This window comes from Rutilus rutilus (genome assembly GCF_951802725.1).
Source record: "Rutilus rutilus genome assembly, chromosome: 6".
In the NCBI taxonomy this organism is placed as follows: Eukaryota; Metazoa; Chordata; class Actinopteri; order Cypriniformes; family Leuciscidae; genus Rutilus; species Rutilus rutilus.
In genome coordinates this window covers 13889748-13915411 of record NC_140214.1, presented here as the reverse complement: position 1 = coordinate 13915411, position 25664 = coordinate 13889748, and the positions used below count along the sequence as shown (strand labels likewise).

General features: G+C 38.4%; 1 protein-coding gene across 2 annotated transcripts; it reads right to left on the bottom strand.

Annotated features, from left to right (window-relative positions):
- Positions 1-2353: 2353 nt before the first annotated feature.
- Positions 2354-25531, bottom strand: acin1a (apoptotic chromatin condensation inducer 1a). Of its 2 annotated transcripts, none has more exons than XM_084412641.1 (18): positions 25176-25531; positions 21665-21730; positions 21434-21545; positions 16771-16829; positions 13433-16381; positions 12572-12724; positions 12306-12394; positions 9545-9605; positions 7611-7656; positions 6459-6607; positions 6186-6326; positions 5920-6103; positions 4637-4782; positions 4388-4495; positions 4195-4302; positions 3790-4099; positions 3396-3496; positions 2354-3288 (listed from the first exon to the last, which is right to left on the bottom strand). In XM_084412641.1, exons 1-18 carry the CDS (start codon positions 25311-25313, stop codon positions 2995-2997), a joined length of 5214 nt encoding a protein of 1737 aa, XP_084268767.1. In that variant the 5' UTR covers positions 25314-25531; the 3' UTR covers positions 2354-2994. The 2 variants fall into 2 exon arrangements, with proteins under 2 accessions (XP_084268767.1, XP_084268768.1); XM_084412642.1 differs by having other exon boundaries at positions 9545-9602.
- Between the last annotated feature and the right edge of the window lie 133 nt (positions 25532-25664).

Below are 25664 nucleotides of genomic sequence, written 5' to 3'. Positions count from 1 at the left end.
AGAGAGAGAGAGAAAGAGAGAGAATACTAAGCAACTGAGCGAGGAAGCAGCTAACAATGCAATAAAAATAGAAGGGTGGGAGTTGAGACACAGACAGGGTGTAAACATTTGAGGCATTATATTTACCTGCTCGTGTGCAATACGTAACCAGACAACAATAGGTTTCAGAGATAATGAGTTTGGAACCTTCCTCGTCACACAACCAATCACGAGCTGCATAAGGAACACAATTACATTAGCCTATACATACAACTGCAAGGTTTTGTTGCTTAAAATTGAGGTAGGCTATATGAGCTGCTTTAACCTTCAGGACTAAAAGGGCAGTCTAAGAGGCAGAACTGAAGCATGTGACTTGTAGATTTTAGATTTTTGGAAAGCCTGCCTCCTTGTGGTGTGTTGAATAATGATAGTCCTTTAGGCTCCTGCCACACAGTGTTAAAACACTTAGGCCCGGTTTCACAGACAGGGCTTAGACTAAGCCAGGATTAGACCATAGATCAATTAGGACATTTAAGTAATTTTTATAAACATGCTTAGAAAAAAACATCGCCGATGTGCATCTTAAAACTAAAAAGGCACTGACATATTTTTAAGATCAGTCAGTGCAAGTTTATTTCAGTGGAAACAGCTCAGACTTACATTTTAGTCTAGGACTAGTCTTAAGCCCTGTCTGTGAAACCAGGGGATAATGTTCAATTTGTTAACAGTATTAGCATTTACACTACAATTCAAAGGTATGGGGTCAGTAATTTTTTTTTCTTCTAATCAGTAAGGATGCATTTAATTAAATTGATGAAGAGTGACAGTAAAAATGTATTGCTACAAAATATATTTTAAATAAATGCTGTTCTTTGGACTTTTTATTCATCAAAGAATCCTGATTCATGATTCACAAATATTAAGCAGCACGACTGTTGAGAAGAAATGTTTCTTGAGCACCAAATCAGCGTATTAGAATGATTTCTGAAGGATCATGTGACACTGAAGACTGAAGTAATGATGCTGAAACTTCAGCTTTGTCATCACAGGAATGAATTACATTTTAGAAGTTATTTTAAGTTGTAGTAATTTCATATTATATCTATCTATATCTCTTTCTATATCTATCTATATCTCTTTCTATATCTATCTATATCTCTTTCTATATCTATCTATATCTCTTTCTATATCTATATCTCTTTCTATATCTTTCTATATCTCTTTCTATATCTATATCTCTTTCTATATCTATCTATATCTCTTTCTATATCTATCTATATCTCTTTCTATATTTATCTATATCTATATCTCTTTCTATATCTATCTCTATCTCTTTCTATATCTATCTCTATCTCTTTCTATATCTATCCATCTCTTTCTATATCTATCCATCTCTTTCTATATCTATCCATCTCTTTCTATATCTATCCATCTCTTTCTATATCTATCCATCTCTTTCTATATCTATCTCTATCTCTTTCTATATCTATCTCTATCAATTTTTTTTTATCAAATGACTTTTTCAAGAACACCTGAAAGGCCCAAAACTTTGGAAGAGTATAAATAGCATACATTTAGGTTAACGTTAACTTCTAAATATACTAATACATTTGTGTAAATTAACATTAAATGTATGAACAAATTAACAATAATATATTTATAAATTAACAACCTAAATGAAATAAAGTTCATCGTTAGTTCACACAATGTAATCATGCTTGAACGACTTGAACATTGCAAAAAGTTAAATTGTAATACTCAAGTCAAATACGTGGTCTTAACAGTTCATGCCCTCACAACACACCTGATATTGCTGATTGCAGCAATTCACATTCAAAAAACTAACAGAAAAATGCTATAAGTCATAAAACGCCAGTAGACCATTTGCTGAGAGCAGATCTTACATTCTGTAGGATTCAAGCTGGCCAGCAACACTATGTTCACAATAAAAGCATCAGCTGTGAGCTGGAGTCTGGACATCAGCAACAGTGAAATGGTGAATGGGGATCCCCGTTCCATACTTCAGTTTTGACTAAATTACATTGCTATGTCCAGAGATTAGAAGAATCACTGACTTTCTCTGATGTAACCAAGCCTAGGGAATGAAATTCATAGAAATCCTTTTATAAAATCTGCTTTTTTTTTTTTCTGACAAACCGGAAAATCAAGTAGCTGAATAAACTCGAAAATAGAAGTGGGACATGGGTCAACTGCATTGGGTGCGTGCCATGTGCACAGCTCAGCTGATTATATTCAGAGGGATCTAGACACATAACAGACGTGTAGATGTAGCGCAAATCTGCAGATAAACTCCAGATAAATGGTCCAAGTTGACCCCCTACAAGAACTGACAAATAACTTTTTTTTCCAGTCCTTAGATGTAACCTTTTTATTATTTGTACATTCAGCACTTACAGGAGTAAACAAAAAAATTGAAAGAAAACAAAATTAAGCTTTTATGCTAAAACGATAAAAAAATTAAAAACCAAATGTGAAAAGGTTAAATATGCATCCCATTATCCATGGCAACCTGGTAAAAACAAAGGGGTCATAAAAGGGAGACAATAGAAGGGAAAAAGGATACAAGGAATGTGAGGAAAACAGAAAAGGAAAACGTAAGTGACACTACAGGCTTTCAGAGCATCTCTTTCTGAACGCAGCTTCACTCTTTCAGATCTGTGTTGACATTACACTGAAGGAGAAAGAGGACGTCACCAAACCTGGTGAATGTCTTGCAGTCCGACCCACTTATACCAGAAGTCCATTAACACTGAGGAGGGGAAATGAACACCAGGAGTCTTTAAGCCCAGTCAAGAGACATTGAGACGAGTCTATATGGAGACACAGCACCACGTGGTCCCAATGTGTGTGTGTGTGCACCCGTGTGTCTTTACGCAGAGTGTGTGTGCATGTGTGTTTGTATGAAGTCTGAGTTGGTCCTCAGGAAGGTAGGCATAGAGCTGTTACAGCACATACAAGAACAGGGGTTACAAACTGAACGGTTCCAGACTTCTCTTAGCGTCGTCGATCTCTGGGAAGAGGGCCGCTGCGGCTTCGGGACCTCCTGCTCCCGCTTGCACTGTTTCCGCCAGGCCTGCGATATCCCTCCTTCCGTTTGTCCGCCTCTCGCTCCCTCTCTCGACCTCTGTCTCGGTCGCGGTCTCTCTCACCGTCCCCTCCGGTGGCCCCGCTGGTCTTCATCCTCTCCCGGTGCTCCTCCTCACGTTTCTTATCCTCCTCTTCCATCTCCTTCCACCTCTTCTCTCTTTCCCTCATGCGCTCAGCACGAGCCGCTACCCTCTGTGCTGCCTGCAATTCAAAGTGTGGTGGGTAATGAGTACCACTGTATTATCAAATCAGTTTTTTCCCTTACCGTTACCACTTTATAAGTAACTAAAATGTGCAAAGAAATGTACCTGCTCCTCAGTGAGGGGGAGCCAGTATATGCATGGAGCGGCTTTGGTTTTGCGAAAGAGGTCATCCAGCAGTTTAGCGGGTGGCTCTTCGGGTCCTTTTTCTAAAAAGAATAATAAATATAAATGTATATATATATATATATATATATATATATATATATATATATATATATATATATATATATATATATATAAATATTTTATATTTAAGATATTTAAGTTTACAAATAATAATAGTAATCGATTTAAATAAGTATTATTTATATAATACATATTTACAAATGTAAATAGAAATGAAATAAAACATACTTAAATTAAAATAATAATACATTTAAATATCAAATAATAATAAGAAGTTACTATCCTGCAAAAAAAGACAGGAAAAAGTCCTCACCCTTCTTATCGGTTTTCCTCTCTTTGCTCTTCCCTCTTTCCTTGCGCCTCCTCTCACGATCTCGTGAACGTGATCTTCTGGCGCCAGCTTCCTCTCCAGGTTTGCTGAAGTCCCTCACCTTATCTCTGTCCCATTCCCTTTCTGCACGCGATTTCTCCCTCCTTTCCATTTCCCTCTCTCGTTCTGCCCACTGGTCACGCTCCGGTAGGAGAGGCAAGGGTACCGGACGGCCAGGTCCAGCGGCTGCCGCCCCACGGGGCTCCTCTGGTGGCTTTTCTCCTGCTGGACCCAAACCCCTGTGGAAGTCCACCTGATCAGATGTATCAGGAATGAAAGGGAATTAGTTTTTATAGAAAAAAAAAAAAGGATTAAATTCAGCAAAAAAAATAAAAAAATAAACCTTACCTCCTCTTGCATGCAGAAGTCAACACTGAGGAACTTAGGGTTACTCTGGGGCCATTTAACCCCGTGTAATGCTGTACGAGTGGCCATCGCCTCTTCTGCATTTGAGTACTGAGTGAAAGCAAAGATGGTGAAAGGTATGAAAAAAGAAAAAAGAAAAAAAAAAAATCCAGAGGGATGCAGGGAAGAGACTTACTGTGACGTAACAGTGAGATTTTATCTTGTCAATCCAGAAACCTTCCTCCACTAAAGTCCCTGTGCGGTTCAACAGCTCCTTCAGCTGCCCCAGGGTAAACGGCCTCACCTTAGAAACATCACAAAGCAAGTCTTAGGTCACTAAACCTGGGACAATGACACAGGCACAGCTAAAACTGTATGCATGTAGCATCTTTAGCTTATTAAAACATTTCCAGAATCATCAATGTGTGTCTGTGTGTAGACGTACCAGGTTGCAGACATGGACAATGTTAGACAGCTTGCCACGAGGAGGAGAGGGTTGTTTGGCTGTGCGGACAGGGTCATCAATGGTGATACTCACTCCCGACTTCTGCTGACTAATCGAACGCCGAATCAGCGTGTCACTGGGAGCGACTAAGCAGGGGAAAACAAACAGGAGAAAAGGGTGAGAACCCCATATCAGATTTTTCTATCCAAAACTTAAATTTCACAATACTGCACTTAAAAGTTGTAAGGGTGCTCCGATCAGGACTTTTGGGGCCGATCACTGGAAGCAGGATTGTCCGATACCGATCACCAAAATAAATCCTACTACTACATAAATAGAAGGCCTCAAATAGACCCATGGCAGTTATTTAGCTATTCTTAATGCCTGTTAACTGTTCAAATTAGATAAATTTAAGATAGATAAGATTAGAAAGTATCATGAATTGACAACTTTTTATTTATTGGCAAGCAAAATGTTCCATTACCTCTCTTAGAGGTGATTAGGAACAGCTTAAGAGTTTAACAAATACAGCTTTCCAGTGAAATTAGTAATAATAAAAAAATAAAACGGTCTTTATCAACAGAAAGTAGGCTAATCAAATGTGCAACTGCAGTTTAATTAACTCTTCATTATCAAGCATGTCCTGCAGTTTAGCAACAGTAGACTATATTTTACAACAATCACTGATTTAGCTGATTTGGATGTTAAGGTTGGGCTTTTAGGGAGGAACGAAAGTGCAACGCTATGAGGAAAAAATTAAATTAAATTAAATTAAATCAAATTAAATTCACACAGCACTAGTTTCTTGTCTTTCACACATCTGGTAGAACTGCCAGATGAGACCGGTGAATGTAGTGAAGCAATTTTACTTCAATTTCAACTTATTTATATAGCAAAAACAACTTCGTCAAAAGTGCTTAATTGTTTTAGAAGAGTGTATAAAAAGTAAATAAAAGTTAAGGAGCAATATGATAAAAAAAATACCAATAACAATTAACATGCCTAAACACAAATAGCCAATAACATTATCGTTCCTACACACACACAGACAATTACTCAAGATCCCCCTCCTTAAAAACCTAGGTTACATTTAAAAACAAACAAACAAACAAACAAACAAAAAAGATACGGAAAAATTGTCTTGCGAGTTTTGCGTCATCTGAACAGCTGTTATAAAAACCACTGATCAAATTATATAAAACTATTATCGACCAATAACGATCGGAGCCTGACCAATCGGAGCACCCTTATAAATTTGAATTTGTTCCTTCTGTATTTCTCACCTGTCTTCGTATCTACATCTCGCCAAGGGGACAACGGCTCTGTCTCCATGGAAACCTGATTGGAGCCTTCCATTTTTTCCTCCTGGCTAAGTCTATCCCGCCCTTCACTTCTTTCTTCCTCATCCTCATGTTCACTCCTTTTGGATTCTTTCTGTCCATTCTCTTGTGTGTCAGAGGGCACAACCTGTTGTGTTTACCAAAATGTTATTCCAACACATGCAAGTAATCAAACACACTTTTACTTACAGCAGAAGAACAACACGCACCTGTGTTACAGTTCGTCTAATTTTCAGGTCTTGGTCACCCCTCTCTCCTCCTTCCTCTTCCCCAGAGAGATGAATCTCCTCCGGATGCAGGTCTAACACAGCCTCCTGACCCAAGCTAGGCTTGATGTCTGGTATTAAAGACTGTAAAGAGTAAGGATTGCATTATGTTCATTGTTCATCAGAGAAGCCAGACAGGAATAGACTTTTGAAAGAGACATTTTTTTCAGCATTAAATCATCTTTCAAACTCCTTTTTATTTTATATTTCTCTGACCTTCAAAGAGTCTGTGGTGATACTGATGGAGGGTTTCTTGGCAGTGACAGCTGTACTGGAGCCCCATCTTCTCTTCCTGCCAGCACTAGCACTGCTTGCGGTCTCTGCTTCCCCTTCCGAACTCACCACCCCAGGAGACGGTTTGCTGCCTGAAGATAGCAAGCATATGGCCGTCTTTTTTTATTTCAATTTTATAAACATTGTGTGTTATTAAAACTCGGTCAAATCATACACTACTGTTCAAGAGTTTTGGGTTAGTGAGTTTTTTTTAAATAGACATTAATACTTGTATTAAGCAGGGATGCATTAAATTGCTCAAAATCAAGACTACATTTATAACTTTTTTAATGCTTTCTACTAGCAAATAAATGCTGTTCTTTTGAACATTCTATTCAAAGAATCCTTAAATTATCATGGTTTCAACAAAAACATTAAAGGGATAGTTCACCCAAAAATGAAAATTTGCTGTTTTAGTGGACAGGAAATAATGCAACAGGAAGCTTGCGCTCCATACTGCCGTGAAGACACTCAGGACCGTTTGCCAAGGCTGTGGGTTACAGGTAATAATGTTGTAAATAATATTCAGTCTCTTGCACAGACGGATCATTTCACCTTCATAAGTCCTCAATGTATCGTCAGCCACAGGTGTTATTTTGTTTTGCCTGTATATGTTTTTTTTTGACACCTTAAAAGTAACGGTAGCCATTGACTTGCATTTTATGAATCACCAAGGACCACAGTTTCTTTACTGTTCTACTGAAAAAAAAAAGGGGGGAAAAATACACCTACATCGTGGATAGCCTGAGGGTGAGTAAATTAACAGGGTAGGTAATTTTCATTTTTGGGTGACCTATCCTTTCAAGCAGAACAACTGTTTTCAACATTTATAATAAGAAACATTTTTGAGCACCAAATCAGCATATTAGAATGAAGAAGACTAAAGTAAAGGCTGCTCAAAATTCAGCTTTGCCATCACATGAATAAATGATAGAAAAATTTAAACGTTTTTAAATTGCAAAAAATTGTACTGTATTTTTGATTAAATAAATGCAGCCCTGCTGAGAATTACCAACCAAAAACTTTTCAACAGTGAATACAGTGAAAGATCTCTCTAAATTAATCACTCAAGGGGAAACCTGTGGAAATACTTACTGCCGAGAGAGATCTTTCGGGCCGAAAAGGTCTTTAGCGTGGTGCTCTGAAAGAGAATAAACACATCCAAGCCAGGGGAAAAGGTGAGATAGATAGAATAAATAGGGAAAGGTTCACAGTGGGGGGAAATGTGCGTATGCATGAGGGAGATAAGACTGAATGACAAATAGAGACCAAAACAGAATGAGCCATCAACAAGTACTTGATTAAAGAAATAAAAGGAAATCTATTAGGAAAGACCGCCTCTTCAGTCACAGAGTACACGCACACACTGTGTACATGTTCTTAATGTGGTTAGCGGTCTTCTGACTATTTCAAAAGGTCTATTTCTGCTCTGAAGATGCGGTCTTGTCCTCTCTTAACACCAAAATACTTTCTTAAAGGCCATGCTGCAGTTATCTATCACTACTTGGGTTGAAATATCCTTTAAGGTAGTTACTGTAGTGGGGAATTAAAATAAAGCATTGCTTTAAATTAGCTCTGAAGTGGCCTTACATATAAACATCTACTCTTTATCCTGTAGTCAATAGCTCCATTTTAGGGTTACCAGGGAGTCTGGGCAAATATTTGCATTGTCTAGGCAAAACGTTTAAAGTAGAAAATGGAGAATGACTACTTATTTCCCGGTACCATTGACATGTTCTTCACTGGGTAGGGAATGGCCCAATCGCACGTCTGTATGTACTGTATCTAGGAAACAACAGTCCAATGAAAGAAGGCTGGGAAGTTTGGGCAGAGATCTGAGAGCTGGATGGCAGAAGAGCTCACGTAGAACAACGTGGGTAGAGTTTGCGAGGCTCTGAGTGTCTTTTTTGAAGTCCATCGTATTGGCATGAAACCGGAACGTGAGTGGAGTCTTTCAAACAAACTGCTGCGAAATGTTGTTAGATTGCAGAGTCTGAGTCACTTCAATCTCTCATCCGATATATTTGTGAAGCTCCACAATTGCACATGGTTTTTGTCTGTTCAGGCTGAATGAAGGGGTTTCAGTCAAGCAGCCACAAAACAGCAAAACGGAGTCCTTTTTCAAACTAACAGTTAAGTTTGATTGTGATAGTCCACAGGAAAATGAGAAAGCTGTAAAATCCAGCCATCAAGGCAGTAGTGCAATGATACGAGTCCAACGTTTCCTTGGGAATAAAGAAAATATGTTTTCTTTGCAGGATAAACGGAAAAACTAGTCCCATGATATAGCGAGCAACTGGAACAATCACTGGAAAACGTCTCCATTTAAAGCAAAAAAAGTCACATCACAAAGTCCTGAAAGAAGTCCATGTATCTGCTTACGGTCTCTTACAACTTCTTTTCCACACTCGCCGCCATCTTGAGCCAAACTGACACAGGCTCATGAGACACTCAGCGAGTCGTCAAACCCACATTACACAGCCTTTCATTATCAGTCCAATCAACAGATGCTTCCAGCCAACGCCATTCTGGAAATGTGGCCATTTTTGCCAGGTGTGTTGCACTTCAGAGCAGACTCAAGGCTTATCAGGTAAAGCCATGGCACTTGGAGACAGTGGAACAGGTGCTGTAGTAGAAGTAGTAGTAGTTGTATGCAGGTACCAATAAGGGCAATGGAAGAGTCATGAGCACCTTTACAACAAAGCAATCAAGGGGGTTTTAAACATCAGCCAAAGTGACAGAGTGCCCCCTGCTGTTTCTGTCTATGACAGCTTCAGCAAAGGTTCACAAAACATCATCTGTGACCACAAAGAGGGCAAACAAAACATAGAGCTGCTAAATTAGCATGTGACCAGATTTTAACTACATACAGGTGCTTAGTAATGCCTGCATATACCTGTAATAATAATTAATTTGGATTGAATTAGGGGGAAGGGTGACAGCCCTTTATAAAATGTTGTTTGCCTCTTTATGTGGAGGATATCTGGCGAATGGTAGAGATGGGTCAGCCTAGCACTCTGCACTCTTACCTCCTCACTGCTCTCTGGAACCTTCTCAGGCTCCGCCATGACAGCCTCCTTCACCTCACTTCTAAGAAAGACAGGTGCAAAGAGAACAGGGGAAAATGTGGTATGTGAATATTATAAGTCATTAAAATTTGCAAAAGCCACAGTAAAAAGCCCCCACAGTAAAGGTGTTTTTGGAATTTAAAGGAATGAAAAGTCATTTACTCACCCCCAACACAATGTTAGACAGTCTCAGTCACCATTCACTTTCATTGTATGCAAAATATGCAATGAAAAGTGCATGGTGACTGCAGTTAATATTCTGCCTAACATCTCATCTTTTGCTCCATTTAAGAAAACAAGTCATGCGGGTTGAAACATGAGAGTGAATAAATGATGACATCATTTCGATTTTTGGGTGAACTGTCCCTTTAAGTGACTTTTAAAAGAACAAGTTCCTAATCTGCTCAGTCAGATTCACTGTCAATTCCAGATGTGTGGGGGGGGAAAGAGATCATTTTAGATACCTAAAAAGACACTGTGTATCCTGAAACACAGATCTTGTTGTAATCCCTACATTATCCACTACCGCCAAAACAGAGACTGATCAATCACCTCTACAAACACTCGCAACAATTACAGGCCTGCTTTAAAAACAAACAAGAGCTCAAGAAAGAAGGATCGGGAATTCTGGGTTGTATCTATAACCTTGCTAATTCAGTTTCTCATTGACCTTTTAAATTAAAGCTCCAGGCTACATATCAGAGCTCATCCCGCAGAGTGAAGTGACACGCGTGGCGAGGCGTCACTGTTTTACTCTCATTCCCTTTTAGATCGTTCGAACGGCCGACAAAACTATCCAAAATACTAGTCGATTCAAATAAAGTGCGCCCTGATACTAACATATCGCTAGCACATAAAGATGCATAAGAAAAACAACGCTCCGCCGCATTGTGGGACGCGAGTGCATGAGCGTAGCGCTGAGCATCTTCTCTTTCCTCCCCGATGAGCAGCACAACAGTGAGATCACGCACCTATCAGCGCCTCCCTAATGGCTACAAACGGACGGGACTTCGCGAATTCATTGAAAAACGCTCGTCCAAAGCTAACGGGCCACCTTGAGCCCCGTGTTATTGGTCAAACGCGCAGTAAAGCCATGTTTGGATGAGAGAAAGGGAGGTGCGCGAGACTCACTGCAGCAGGACCCCATTATCACCGGCTGAGAGGCAGCCGCACTGATTGCCTGTCAGTAATCCACACATACTTCAATAACGCGCTCTCAAAATAAACTAGTAAAGCTACGTGCCGATTTGGGGCGGAACAAACAAGCTAGCGACGCTACTAAACTACATTAGTAGCCCAATAGCAACTGTTCAAAACAGAGCAAAACTGTGGTGTTGTATTGTATCGCCTTGGAAAGACCAAATCGTTTGAGGTGAATCGGTTTGTTCGAACACGTATAACAAGCTGTTCAAAAATGACTCGCTGACTTATTTAATTTAATTAAATCTTCAGTTTCGTAGCAACATACAAAATATTTAACTTAGTTAGATAAGTGTTTTCTAGTTTTATACGATGTATTTGCTTTCTTTATTAGTCCATAAAAATTCTGTTCCATGCTACAAAGGTGATGTATTTAATATCTTAAGTAGAGCTGCAAGATTAATCATTAAAAGATTGTGATCTAGATTCAAAAACTGAAGCAATCTTATTCCGATTCACCTTTGTCTATTAAAGCTTTGACAAGTCTGATGACAGCGAACATTCAGATCTGCGTTGGCGCTGCAGCTGATCCAGAGAGAGCAGTTGTCATGGAAGGGTATGAAACCACACAGTATCATCATTTCGGTGTTACCAAAATTCTAATTATCACAGAAGTACTGGGATAAACATTTATAGTTAGGATATAAACACTGATGTCTAAGGTAGATATCAAATTATAATAAATCACCTTTTGAAAATAAGTTCAAAATAAAGATTGTATCAATTACGTTGTTACACCAGTAGGTGGCAACAAGTGACTGTTAAAAAATGATTTTCATTAAATCGTTCATTCAAGAGATTCATTCAAAAACACTGATTAATCCAGTCATTAAACAAGTGACATTTTTATGAGTGACTCAAATAATTAATTTCAACTTTTTAAAAATATTTTTAAATAAACTGCATTAATTACCGTTTTGTCAGAACCTCATGCAGGTCTATTGTGAAGTGTGTAAAACAGCAATGTGCAAATCCGTGCAAACTAAGACCATTATAAATAAGCTATTTGTAGCATAGACAGCATTAGACAACACTGTGGTTCTTTGATGATTCAACATTGTTCTGTTCGTTTTTGTCTTCTTATTGCACATTTCTACAGTACATGTACAATTAATTATTTTTTTAATGCATTTCCTGGATTCAAAAAATAGGCTATACAAGTACTTGAGCAGCCCAAACATTTCACCAACTTCACACTGTAAACAAAGACCTTACAACTGTAAAATCACATGCTTTCATCTTAAACCACCTCATAATGACCATATTTTATCTCACCCTCCAACCAAACTGAAATTTGAATCTAGTCAAGTCACCTTCATTTATATAGCGCATTTTACAATAGAGATTGTTTCAAAGCAGCTTTACAGTGATAATAGGAAATTAATGCAACAAAGATTGTTTTGGCTGTTACAGCAGCTCTAGATGTCCATCCCTTTTTTTCCTGCTTAGTAATGCGTTCATTCAATCCCTCATTTCTGGTGCACAACAAGTAGGCTATAATCAAAGTAGAAAACAGACAGACCTGGTAGTGTCTTTGTTAGTGTCATCTTCCTCAATATTGTCCTTTCTCCTTGTTTCCCTCTTCTCATCTTGTTGTTCAAGGCAGGGTTTCTAAAGTGTATAGAAAAAGCACTGTATATAAAAATGTTTATGGCCAGTTTCTTAGAGTAGACTGAGACAAACAGATGTCAATCAAAGAAAGTGGTACAAGATAATAATTACTGCTACTGGGCTTAAGTCAGGGTTTAAGAACCAAGTTATATTACCAAAAGTTGGTTGCTTACTGACCTTGGTTTGGATGACATCCTCATTGCAAACATCTTTCTCCTCCTGCTCTGTGAAGACTCGTTTTTTGCGCTGGGATGTAGGAAGTTTTTCAGTCACAGTTTGACCAACTTTTTCTGTGGGTTGAGATGAAGAATCTTTCTGGGCCTGTTTAGACTGAAGAAGATGGAAAGTAACTGTTTAAGATATGCTTTTGTGGGAATATAAAAGAGAGTTGCATGTAGGCATAATACAATGCAATTCAATCCAATATAAGAGCATTATAAACAATTAGTGAAATTATATCAGAATGAAAGCCTATTTATCACACTTGAATTAAAAGTATGTTCTGGGTTACATCATATAACTTTAGCTCAATTATAACAGAATATTTCAACTATTTTCTTTGCAATTTAGTATACTTTTTTTTTTTTTTTAAACCCATCACATACGGACAGTTACGTTCTTACAATCCAAGTCTATGGGTCAAAACACCCCATATTGGCCTCATAGAGTTCCATTGTAAGTGGACATTTGTTTGCTTTGTGAGCATCTGACTCAGTAACTCAGTATTAGAAGTTTAATTTACACATGTAGAGGAAAGCAAAAGACAAAACAACTGACAATGGTTCGAAAATGGAGTCATGAAATTAAAAATCTTTATAGCTCAGGCAATCAATCTTATTAAGTTAACTATGCCAGCTCTCTAATGCTCTTGAGTTCTTTGGCCACTTATTGTAACACAGCTGGCTGAAGCTATTTGAGAAGCATGTAATTTGATCAATTTTCTCATGGGCGATGTCTTTAAAGTGTTTAGAGAGAGAGAGAGAGAGAGAGAGAGAGAGCAAGACTGACAAAAAGATGAGGAACACTTGAATAACTCACCCTCCTACCACCTGAAGTGGAACGACTTTTCTCCTCCTCTGATGATGATGATGATGAACTGGAGGAGCGCGAGGAGGATGAAGACCCAGAATCTGAGTCGGATGAAGAGGAATCGCTAGATGATGATTTCCTATCTTTTTTCTCCACCTCCTTCTTTACCCTTTCCCTTCCTCTTTTCTTCTCATCCTGAGTTCTTCTGAACATCTCATGTTTAGTGTCTTTGCTTGCCACGCTGTTCTTTGATGTCTCCATCTTCTCTTCCTCTTGTGGTGCATGTTGTTGGGTGGCCACCTTGGGGGTCTTGCTCTCAAAATCATGGGGTGCTGCAACAAGGACTGATGTTTGAGGGGGCTGAGCATCTTCTTGCACCGGTTCCTCAGGTTTAGATGCTAATGGAATTGAGGGGGCTTGTGACATCGGGCTGTCTGAGAAAGTACGAGGTCTCTTCAGCACAGACGTTGGCGAGCATGGGAGAGGAACTGTCACAGGGGTATCTCTAAGGAAGCGGGACTTCTTGGAGGAAGATTGAGGGGATGGTGGTGTTGCAAGTGTGGGTGACTGTTGTGGGACAGACTCTGAAGATTGAGCATCTTTGCCGGGGCTTTGTGGTTCCCCAGCCTTACTTTCATCTGGCTTCTCCGATGGACTCGAGAAACCGATATCACGACCACGCTTCCATGGAGGAAGACGACTTTCTTTCTCTTGTTCCTCCTTTTTTTCGTGTTTCAAAGCCTTTTCTTTCTCCTCCTGCACTCTTTTTTGCTCCAAAAGTCTTTCCCTCTCCTCCAAGGCTCTCTGCTTCTCTTCTTTTAAAGCAGTCTCCTGCTCCTCTCTCTGTTTTTTCAACGCTCGCTCTTGCTCTGCTTTTCTATGCACTTCTCTTTCATGCTCTTCTTCCAAAGCTTTCTCCTTTTCAAGTCTTTCTCGCTCCTGCCTCTTGCGTTCCAGAGCAGCTTCTCTTTCGTGTTTTTCTCTTTCCAAAGCCCTCTCTCTCTCCAGCCTTTCTTGTTCTTTGGCCCTCTCAATTTCTTGTCTCTCTTTCTCCAAAGCAGCGTCTCTTTCCAGTCTCTCTCTCTCTAAAGCTTGCTCTCTTTCTTGCCTTTCTTTCTCCTGCTTCTCCCTCTCAAGAGCCTTTTCTCTTTCCTGTCTTTCTCGTTCCAAAGCTTGCTCTCGTTCTTCCCTTTTCTTCTCAAGCCGCTCTATCTCCAATCTCTCTCTCTCTAGAGCTTGTTCTCGCTCTTGTCTTTCCTTCTCAAGGCGCTCCCTCTCCAATCTCTCCCTCTCTAGAGCTTGTTCTCGTTCTTGTCTTTCTTTCTCGAGTCTCTCCCTCTCTAAGGCTTGTTCTTGTCTTTCCTTCTCAAGCCGTTCTCTCTCCAATCTTTCCCTCTCTAGAGCTCGTTCTTGTTCTTGTCTTTCCTTTTCAAGCTGCTCTCTCTCCAATCTCTCCCTCTCTAGAGCTTGTTCTCGCTCTTGTCTTTCCTTCTCAAGGCGCTCTCTCTCCAATCTCTCTCTCTCTCGAGCTCGTTCTTGTCTTTCCTTTTCAAGCCGCTCGGTCTCCAATCTCTCCCTCTCTAGAGCTTGTTCTCGTTCTTGTCTTTCCTTCTCAAGCCGCTCTCTCTCCAATCTCTCCCTCTCTAGAGCTCGTTCTTGTTCTTGTCTTTCCTTCTCAAGCCGCTCTCTCTTCAATCTCTCCTCCTCTAGAGCTTGTTGTCTTTCTTTCTCGAGTCTCTCCCTCTCTAAGGCTTGTTCTCGTTCTTGTCTTTCTTTCTCAAGCCTCTCTTTCTCCAATCTCTCTTGCTCTAAAGCTTCCTGCCTCTCTCTCTCTAGTCTCTCCTTTTCTTGTTTCTCTCGTTCCAAAGCTTGTTCTCTCTCCAACCTCTCCCTTTCTTCTCTCTCCCGCTGTAAGGCCTTTTCTTTCTCTTCCCTTTCTCGCTGTAAAGCCCTCTCCTTCTCCTGTTTCAGAGCTTCTTCTCGTTCCAGTCTTTCCCGTTCCAAAACTCGTGCTCGCTCTTGTTCCAATAACTTCTCCCTTTCCTCTCTCTCCTTCTCCAGGGCTTTCAGCCTTCCTTGTTTCCCTTGCCTCTCCCTCTTTTTGTTTTCTTGCTCCCATAAAAGATGACTACCCTCATCCTGCTTCGTGCCATCACTCTCCTCCGTCACCGCTGTCCTAACAACACTAACACCTTGGTTGGAGATCACTGAACTAGGGTATGACAGAACTGACGCTGCATTAGCTGTGTGGGTAATTGCGGACACAACTCCCTCTTGGTGGCTTCTCTGTCCATCAGTTCCCTCCCTATCACGCTTTCCCGCCCCAGAGAAAGCTCCCTCAGACTCCATTTTGCGTGCCAGTAAGGTCAATGGGCCTGGTCTGCGTTCTGTGGAGTCCCCAGCTGGTTCAGGGCTACTGCTACGACTGTCACTACTGGAACTACCAGAGCTTGAAGAGCTAGATATGCGCTGCCTAGACGGGGGCTCTCCAGGACTAGGGGGGCTCTGTTTAGGGGTGTCTGGGAGTGGGAAAGAGAGTTCAGGAGGAGGAGATGGGGGAGGAGTGGGCTGTCTGAGCTGCTGTGAAAGTAAAGGTATATGTTGGGGGGGTGGCTGCTGCTGTTGCTGTGAGCCACCAGATCTTTCCCTCACCGGTTGGCTTTTTGGAGGCTGTGCTCGACGACTCCGTTGAGCTTTGGCGTTCCATTCTGCCTCTTTGCCATCATTGTCATCCCCACCTTCACTGTCATCATCACTGTCGGCCATTACATGGCTTGAAGTCGGTCCTCTTTCACCAACAACCCGTACCGACAAAGAGGCTATTGCGCCAGGCTGGGCAGGTGTGGAGGGGGACGGCTGCCCAGGTGTTTCTTTTTCTTTGAGCTCATCACTCTCACTCGCAGTCACCCCAACTGCTGTACCTCCTTTGTGTTGGTCGACTAAGGAGGGAGCAACATCCTGGTGGAAATACATGTGTTGGACATGGAAGGTAAGTTCAGGCCATACAACAAATGTCCAAATAAATAAAAATGTTCTAAAAATGTTAAAATATGGTTACACTTTATTTTATGGTGTCATTGTTAAAGCGTAATGATATATATAAGTACTGAGTAATATTAATTAAGTGCATGTACTTACTATAGGGTTAGGGTAGGATTAGGGTTTGGTTGAGGGTTAGTTGCATGTAAATATGCATAATTAACTGTTAATACTATTGTAAGTACATGTAACATATGTAACAAGGACACTGTAAAATAAAGTGTTACCCAAAATATTAATTTTGTAAGAATTCATGGTCCAAACTTGAGCAAACACTGTAGAAGCAGAGGATTGATAATATGTCTAACCTGGTTAGGGGCAGTACAGATACTGTCATTGGCCTCTGTGTGATCTTCATGGTCTGTTCCTAAAAAAAAAAAATTAATAAATGATGAAGTCTAAATTATTAATGGCTTGAATCAAATGATAATAGACATGACCACAGCCATTTCAGGTCTAAACAGTACATTTATTGCAATAAAATGTTTTTAAAAAATGTTAGTATTTCAGGAATTTATTTATCATTTAAAATGTATTTCAGAAAAAAAAGAGAAAAGAAACAAAATTACAAAGTGAACAAAGTTACTGTGCAAAGATTTAATTTATTGGTATATACAGAATTATAATTTCCCATCATTTCATATGAAGAAAATATAAATTGAATTATTTTCTTTACTTCAAATCTAAATACTACATCAATCCAATTTTTTTTAAGTGTTAAAGTGCTATATATATATATATATATATATATATATATATATATATATATATATTAGTGCTGTCAATCGATTAAAAACTTTAACTAGATTAATCACACATTTTTTCTGTGATTAATCGCAATTAATCGCAATAAAAAAAGAAATGTTTTTGTACGTTTTTAATATATTTTATAATGTAATAATTTCAGTTAATCAAATTAATGTAGAAACAACATAAAGACAGTATATTTTAAATAATTTTTTAATGGCATCTTTTTATGAATGAAGGCCAGTATTACTGATATTAATACAGCTACTGATTTTTTTTTCTTTTTCACATTTATTAGGCTTCAAAAATATAACACTTTTTAATTTAAGTGAACTTAAAACAATGCTAACATAAACCCATAATAAATGTCATATTTATTCGTGCCCTTCCTGTCTTAACAGTTAGGAAATATACTGTAATAAAGTTATCAAAGTTATATGCAGTCTGCACTGCATAAACTATAAATTAAATAGTTAATCCTTATTAAAGCTACAAAAGTTATTTAGTCAACAGCAGTGAGTCATTTTCTCTGTTCCCTTTGTTCTTTAACTTTACTGACAGGAAGCTTTATTGGCTGCTGTCCCTTTAAGAGCAGACAGACACGCGGATCTCAACGTTTATATACCGTACTGTCTATGGATCTCACACGCGCGCCTCATTCTCTCGCAACTCTTCGTTCATTTTAGACTTTATATAAATCATTTAAGACTGCTCTTATGAGGATAATCGACAAAACTGACATTTTGGGATTGTTATTGTTAGTTCAAGCGCGAAAGAGAACTGGATTCTGGCGCCTTGTCTATGCATTGTGTGTGTGTGTGTGTGTGTGTGTGTGTGTGTGTGTCACATAAAGACATTCACAGACAGCGCTTTCTCTTTTGTCTTGCCGCGCTTGAAATGTTTAAAAGCATTTAAATGAATAAGAGCGTGATCATATAATGTAAAGCTAGCCAACGGATGGCAGAAAAGACGGATGCTGCGTTAATTGCGTTAAATATTTTAACACGTTAAACCAGACAAAAATTAATCGCATGCGTTAACGCGTTAACGTTGACAGCACTAATATATATATATCAGTGGTGGGCCGTCAGGCCTTTTCTGCTGGCCTAAACACTATCAGAATCACTGACTTGAGCTTTAATATATTTTTTCCATGAATGTGTATTAAATTATTCTCAATAGTACATTCTCTTAATTTCAAAGATTTTCTCTTGGTTGCGCTGCTTCCAGTAGTGCATGTTTATGTTAGAGCTTTTATCCAATCATATTTCAGCCATCATGTGTTGCCAGGGTCAAAGAAATCTGCCTTCAGAATCGATATTGCGGGCGCCTGTAGCTTAAAATTAATAGCAATGAAACTGTTGCTATAATCAATCAGATAATCAGTCAGATTTAATCAGATATCGATTTGACTGCACCGGGCATAGACATAATAAATACACAGACGCCCTATTGGCCGCTGGATCGTACGTCAACGGCGCAGCCATATTGCAGAGGTCAATTTTCCCATACATCTCATAACAGGAATTGAGAAAAATGCCTGCTCCGTGTGCAGCTTGGGGCTGTACAAATCGCCGCACAATTGAAAACAGGTCTCAGGGAATTACCTTTCACAAGCAAGACTGAACATTTGTTTCTGGTTGTATTTGGTAATTATATAGTGTTAGTTACGGAGTCAGTCAGACTATAATAGCTAGCGATGTTGCTAGTTAACTTAGCTGTGAAAGTTGAGCCATGAGTTGACATGATTTATATTATAGTTTTAGCTTAAATAATATATTTTATATAATAAAGTAAATTTCCTGAAATCGAAATATTAATCTATATTTTCTTAAAACCGACTTTTATGACAAGTACTCGTTTCAGGTAGGTAAGTGTCACTATTTCATTTACTATTTTTATTATTGTCTATATTATTCTGCAATTGATATTACATTGTATTTGCTATTATTGTTTATTATTATTATAATTGTTATAATATTATACCACTTGCGATTATCAATCTATTATGGTTAGGCTATGCTGTTTAATTATTGTAGTTGTACTATTCACTATTTAACTTTATTTTTTATTGTCTATATTCTGTCATTGATATTTCATATTCTCTTGCTATTATTATAGTATTATACATAAACTATATGCTATTATCAATATATTATTATATCATTGTACTTATGATATTATATAATACTATTAATTACTATTTTATTTGCTGTTTTTTATTTTATTGACTATACACTAAACTATTTACTATTACTTCTCACTTTATCTTATATTTACTATTTGCACTGCACTGTAGTTGTACCATATCATATGTATTACCATAAAAGATCCATCAGTTATCTTTGTTATTGTATATTTGGAGTATCTATCTGTAAATATCTATAATTTTAGTGCTATAAAAATACAGAAAGAAGCCTGCTAGTGTGATTTGTATTTGCCGATTTGTTTCATTTTCTCAATGGCGGTCAATTCTAAGCACAAGAAAAGCTCAAATCGGGTTAAAGACAGAAAATGCTTTTTCCACAATGAGAAAACTATTTCATTTAAATGTGAAAATTTTATTATATCTCAGTATGGGGGTCTTCACAATTCTTATCCAATAATAAAAAGCCAAATACATAAGCCTAAGCTTGTTTCGTCTAAGTCTAACTATCGAGATTTTAAATAACTAGAGATGGAACTTTTTGTACACCACATACAAACCACTTTGTTAAACGTTATTTTAGTTTTTATCCAGAAAAACCGCAGCTCACCCATTTACTTGCATTTGTTTACAGCGCAGTCTTGCCCTCAGCAATATGGCGGACGCGTTGACGTATCGCAGCAACGTCCGAAAGTGGTCAGTAGGGCGTCGATGTATTTATTATGTCTTTGGCACCGGGGCCATCTAGCAGGCGTTCAATAACGTTGGCATTTTCACGTCCTTTGACTGATGGTCAGAGCGCGTACTATTACTAGTAGTCAGAGCTAGCTAACCGCATCTGTAGCGAACTGCATAAACTAAAATGTATTTCTGTAGATTTAATAGTTTTTCAACCCACAAATTAATGTCTCTCTCCCTCCTCGACCCTCAGCAGTTTCAAACCTACCGAAAAAAAAAAAATCCCTTATCCAGCTTAACGCAAAGTCACGGAACTCTATTCAATCTGTCCGGGTAAAAACAGAATTAACTGACTGTACTGTATGCCATGTCTGATTTTGAAGGCAGATCTCATTGATTTCCTTCAAAAAATCTGTGTGAGAGCATGGGGCAGCTGTACACATCGTCATGTTTGGCGGTTACTGTCCCTGTGTCCACTGCTTCTGTCGAGCGGACATTCTCTCAGCCCTAAAGCAAATTAAAACTTAAGCCAGAAATTTGACGAGACCGACTCGACTTTCAGTATTAGCCTCGATAGAAAAGACTTCTTGTTGGAACTGAAATGCACAGATAACCTGTACAACAGAGTAATTGAAGTCTTCTTGAGAAAAGAAATTAGGATGGATTTTGTGTAAAAATAATCAGTAGGTTTGGTGAGTATAATGCTTATTTTTGTACATGTTTTTTCCGTGCTGAATATGATTTTCTTCTTAATTTTTCTTGTAAATTTATGATCGAAACTTTTTTTTTTTACATTCATACTATTGTAACGTCTGAAAAATGACAGACAAGGGAGGCTCCGTTTCTGAACTTTTTAATCGGAACGCAAGAACAACTGTACACAAACGCACCAGCTTCATTTCTCTCTACCCGGCCTTTTCCGAACTCACCGCATTAACCCTATAACTGCCGGTGCAAAATAAAACAGCAATATCACAACAATTATAAAGAGTCTGTGCGCTATTAAAAGCGTATTGAGAGGTGGAATTCATTCAGGTAGGACACCACTGAAGGCCTAGGTGTGAAATGCACCACCCGCTACTAATATATATATATCAATTTCATGATGTAGAATAGACAACCATGTTCTACAATTCTCAAATCAAAACATATTTGGCATGTCCACATCACTATATAATACCAAAACGTTCTGCATATTAACAAAAGCTACATGTTAGCATATGTTGAATGTTCTTCTACATTTTAGAGTCAACAGTGTTTCTATAGTTCACGTTCACCCCTATTTATACAATGATGCAGCATTTGTGTTGGCTATCATCATTGTTATACACATTTAGCTTAAACACACACGCACTGGTACAATTTAAGTTCATTAGCGTTATTTGGTTTCAGATACTCACCATCAGTTTCAGCTGCCTCTCGTGCCTCTCTCTCCAATCGCTGCCTGAGAAGCTCTTGCTGTTTGGCCAGGTACTGTTTAATGAAGCTGTTCTGACTCATTTCCTCCCCAATCTAAACAAACACACATGTAATCCAAAATGGTACGGTTGTTATAGCGCAGTTAAGTCATCCACACAAGAACAAACAGTAACATGCTTATTTCTACTGTAAAACATCTCAGTTTGGCTCACCCGGGAGTTAGGCTGCAGGCCAATGTGATGAGTGGAGGTTTTCTGAAGGTTCTCCAACATAAGAGCCTGTTGCACATGCAGAATGACAAACACATTTTATTATCTATACTACATACACTTTGCACAAGAAGTAGTAAACAATCGAGCTGATTATATTTCTTACCTTCATGGACACATGAGGGACGGGGGGGGTTAGACTATTTTTTTTTTATTACATTTATCTCACCTAAATGTTTGCTCACTCATTGCGTTTTTGCAATGGGGTGATTTTGTTGTTAAGAGTTTACACAAGGAAGCTTGATTTCAATCTCTGAATTAAATTGAAAAAAGTAGCACAAATAAATACAATAGAATAAAGATACAAATACAGAGAAATAAAGAAAAATGTTTTTGGATAGGTCTAACACTAGTATTCAGAAATACTACAGAAACTGAATAAAGTAATCAAATGTAAAATAACACTGGATAGTATTTTAGTCTTGACTAAATTAAATACATAGGCTATTAATCCTGATTCCTTAAAATTCCATCTTTTGTTGTTTTGACAACAAAATGAATGACAGACACATATTAGGCTGCTGTCACTTTAAGAGCTAGTGCACGGATCCATTACTGTTTTCATTATACTGTCACATGCGTTTTATGCTTAAGACATAACCTACTGTTTACAAGGATGCCCACCAAGACTGGAATTTTGACAATTTTGTGTGTTTTTGTCTGTTAAAGTGATATAATCCGCGAAAAATAACTTGTTACTTGCGAGCAGTTTGTGAGGCGGCTTTACTGTGTGTATGGACGCAGAAAAAAAACTCTCTGAGAGTGCGCAAGTACTGAATCGCTTGAATGTTTAAACTGGTAAGACTTAAAAATATGTGCAAATGGTAAACTTTAATGTCTAGTCTTGCCGCCTGCAGCGCGCTTGACGCTTGCCTTGTGCAACCTATTTTGAGAGACAGCGAGAGAAGACACAGCCCCGCTGAATCACTCACGCTGTTTGTGAAATTGCGTCTCGCAGTAAGTTTTAAAATGACTGATTTGATTTTATAATCTGTGTGGATTAATTTACTAATTCAGCGAATCAGTGAATCAATGTTTGAGGGAATTTCCCGCGGTATAAGTTGTGTTAAATACCCGCACCGAAATTCGAGCTCTGGAGATCGACCGGTAATCGGTTTTACCGATATTTTCCCCATATTTAAGCATTTTCCCATAATCGGGTAGTGGTTTTGTAATATCGGATTCACCTATAAATGGTGCCATCTTGTGGGCGTTTTGAAAATTGTGTGCAAGACCTGAGGGCAAGATGAGTCAACAGGAGTGTTCAGAGGTAAAATAACTTGCCTCCCTTAATTATTAAACTTTATTTAACATAACTGCCCTCAATGCACAAACAAGATATGTTACATAAATGGTTGATATGTTAGCGTAGTTTAAATTTGGCGCTAAAAAATAGAGACAAACTCACAGTCCTGTGACTCTGTCCCAATAAAAATGCAAGTTTCCATGAATTAAATAAAACAGTCATGAGTCTATGCTCACCCTATGTCTCATGAAGTCGCGTTCATAGTGCCTTTCACTCACTGGGTTGAGGCTCAGAAATATTTATCACGATCCACTCGTTTAATTCTCCTTAAATTACATTAATGTCTGTCTACTATATAACCTTTATTTAGCTAATAAACATCTAAATAATTACAGCTCTGTGGAAATAAATTACCTCAGCGAGAGGAGTTCTGTGTAAACACAGATAAACAGCGCTCTGTCAGCAGCTATTTTATCATCTACACTGACATTATTAATAATTCTGATAACATGCCAGATTGAGATGGACTCGGTAATTGCGATGATGTATTCACTGTTTTGTTTATTTTTCTGACAATGTTCGCTTATTCCATTCTCTTCACTCTTTAGCCTATATATATATATATCAAACATAAACCTTTTAAAACTGTAGTTTAAAAAAAATGCTTATATTTATGGGGAGTTGATAGACCCCTGCTTTTTTTTTATTTGTTAGAATAATTTTTGCATGCTATATTCCATCCCTGTTTGTTTACCTGATCAAAGATTTTATTTAAAAAGAAAGAGGGTTTTTATTGCACTTTTTCAGACTCTTTTTATTTGTTTATTGATGCAGAAGTGTGTTTTGTTTGTATGCAAGGAGGGAATGAAATTTCAGAAATTACAGTATTTAAAAAGTGTTAAATAAAACAGTTTGTTCAGTTCAGTGCTGTTGTTATAATTGTCAAAAACAGAAATAAAACAATAAATAAATATTGGTTCTGTAAATCAGGAACATAAACCTACAAATAATTGGTATCTGTAATAAAAATAAATAAATATAGGTCAATCTCTGAAGGAGATTTGATTTCATTTTGCAATGCAAAAAAATTAAAATAAATGCATAGAAAACAAAAAGCTCTCATGAAAAAGCATACAATGACTACAACATAATTAGTTATTAAAATTTCATTGGTTCTCTCTTGTTTTTGCATGTGTTCATAATTTATTTCTGTCAGCCTGGCCAAAACTTATGTCCGCACAATTTGGATTGTTTCATTGCATTATTACAAATAAAACAACTGACTCCAAGCACAACTATGCAACATGCTTATAAGTACAAAATATTTTACACATTCTTAATAATGTATATGAGATGCAATTTTATCTAGGCTTAACATAACTGCTTATGTACAGTAGTAGTCAAAAGTGAATATTCAGGTTTGTTATTAAGGTTTGTATGGATCAGAGCGTACGATCTAATAATAAAGGCAGTAAAAATACAAAAAGAAATCATGTAAGTTACTGATTCAGTGATTGTTTACTGATTATTAATACATCAAGCACGTAGATTTATTTACCTTTTGATTTCATCATTCAGCAAATAAGCAAGTGCACGAAATAAGATAATAATCCAAACAGAAAATTGACAGATATATGTTTACATCTGTTCAGTAACAGTAACTTTTCAGATCAAACTTCAAAGCAGCTGCTGCGCGCGGCACAATCAATCAAATCCTCCCACCGACGCAAAGCAACTGCGATGCGACCTGTGTTTATTTCAACAAAAGCACATGATATTCAAGGGGTAAACCGTGTTCAATCTTACAAAAACGTAATATTTTAAGGACTTTTTAGTAAGTGCGCCCCCCGTTAAATAACCCCCACCCCCCCAACACCGTATGCACTAACAAAGCGCGAACCCGCCGACAACTTAAAAAAAACACAGTTCACAGCCATCCAGAGACTTGTAAACACAACCGCATCGCCCTGAACCCTTAGCGACGCCTGCTCCATCCCAAAACTCACATGTATAGAAAATAAACGCCGCTTTTGCATGTCACACACATACACACAAACAGGCAACAGCGGGGGGGCATGATGACACACTACAAACTGCATGAGCACCCCAGCTAGTGCGCGCTAGCAGCTAGCGAGACCACCGACGCTCGGCCTCCGAATCACGGTCTTCGGACTCTGCGGAGCAGAGAAAACAGCAACTCCCACTCACCCCTTTGAGCCTCTTGATGAGAGCATTCTTCTGTCCGCTTTTCGGAAGCCCTCTCTCTTCCAATGCCGCTTTCAAATCCGCTACGCGGAGCGAATGGAGCGGCCTCCCGTCCAGCGTAACGTCTTCGAGGTCCGCCATCTTGATTCCCTTCGCTCGTTCTGTAGCTCGCGCGGACCGCAACGCCTTCCTCACAGACGTCAGCGCGCCACGAGCGCTTCCGGAAGAGGCGGGGTGGAAGCTCAGACAGAGAACATCAAAGTTGTTTGATGTTTTACAAAGTAACAGGCAATAAACATGTATTCTTGTTACATCATTTTATTGTTTCTTGTTATTTCATTTTCCTTTTTAACATAAATCCATTAAGGCTATGCGTTTATACTGTTTATATTCTTGTGTACATCATCAATAAGATGTATGCTGAATGTGTCCTCCAATATTACCGTCTTAATAACACATTGACCTTTTTAAGCATGTTCTATATAGGCCTAA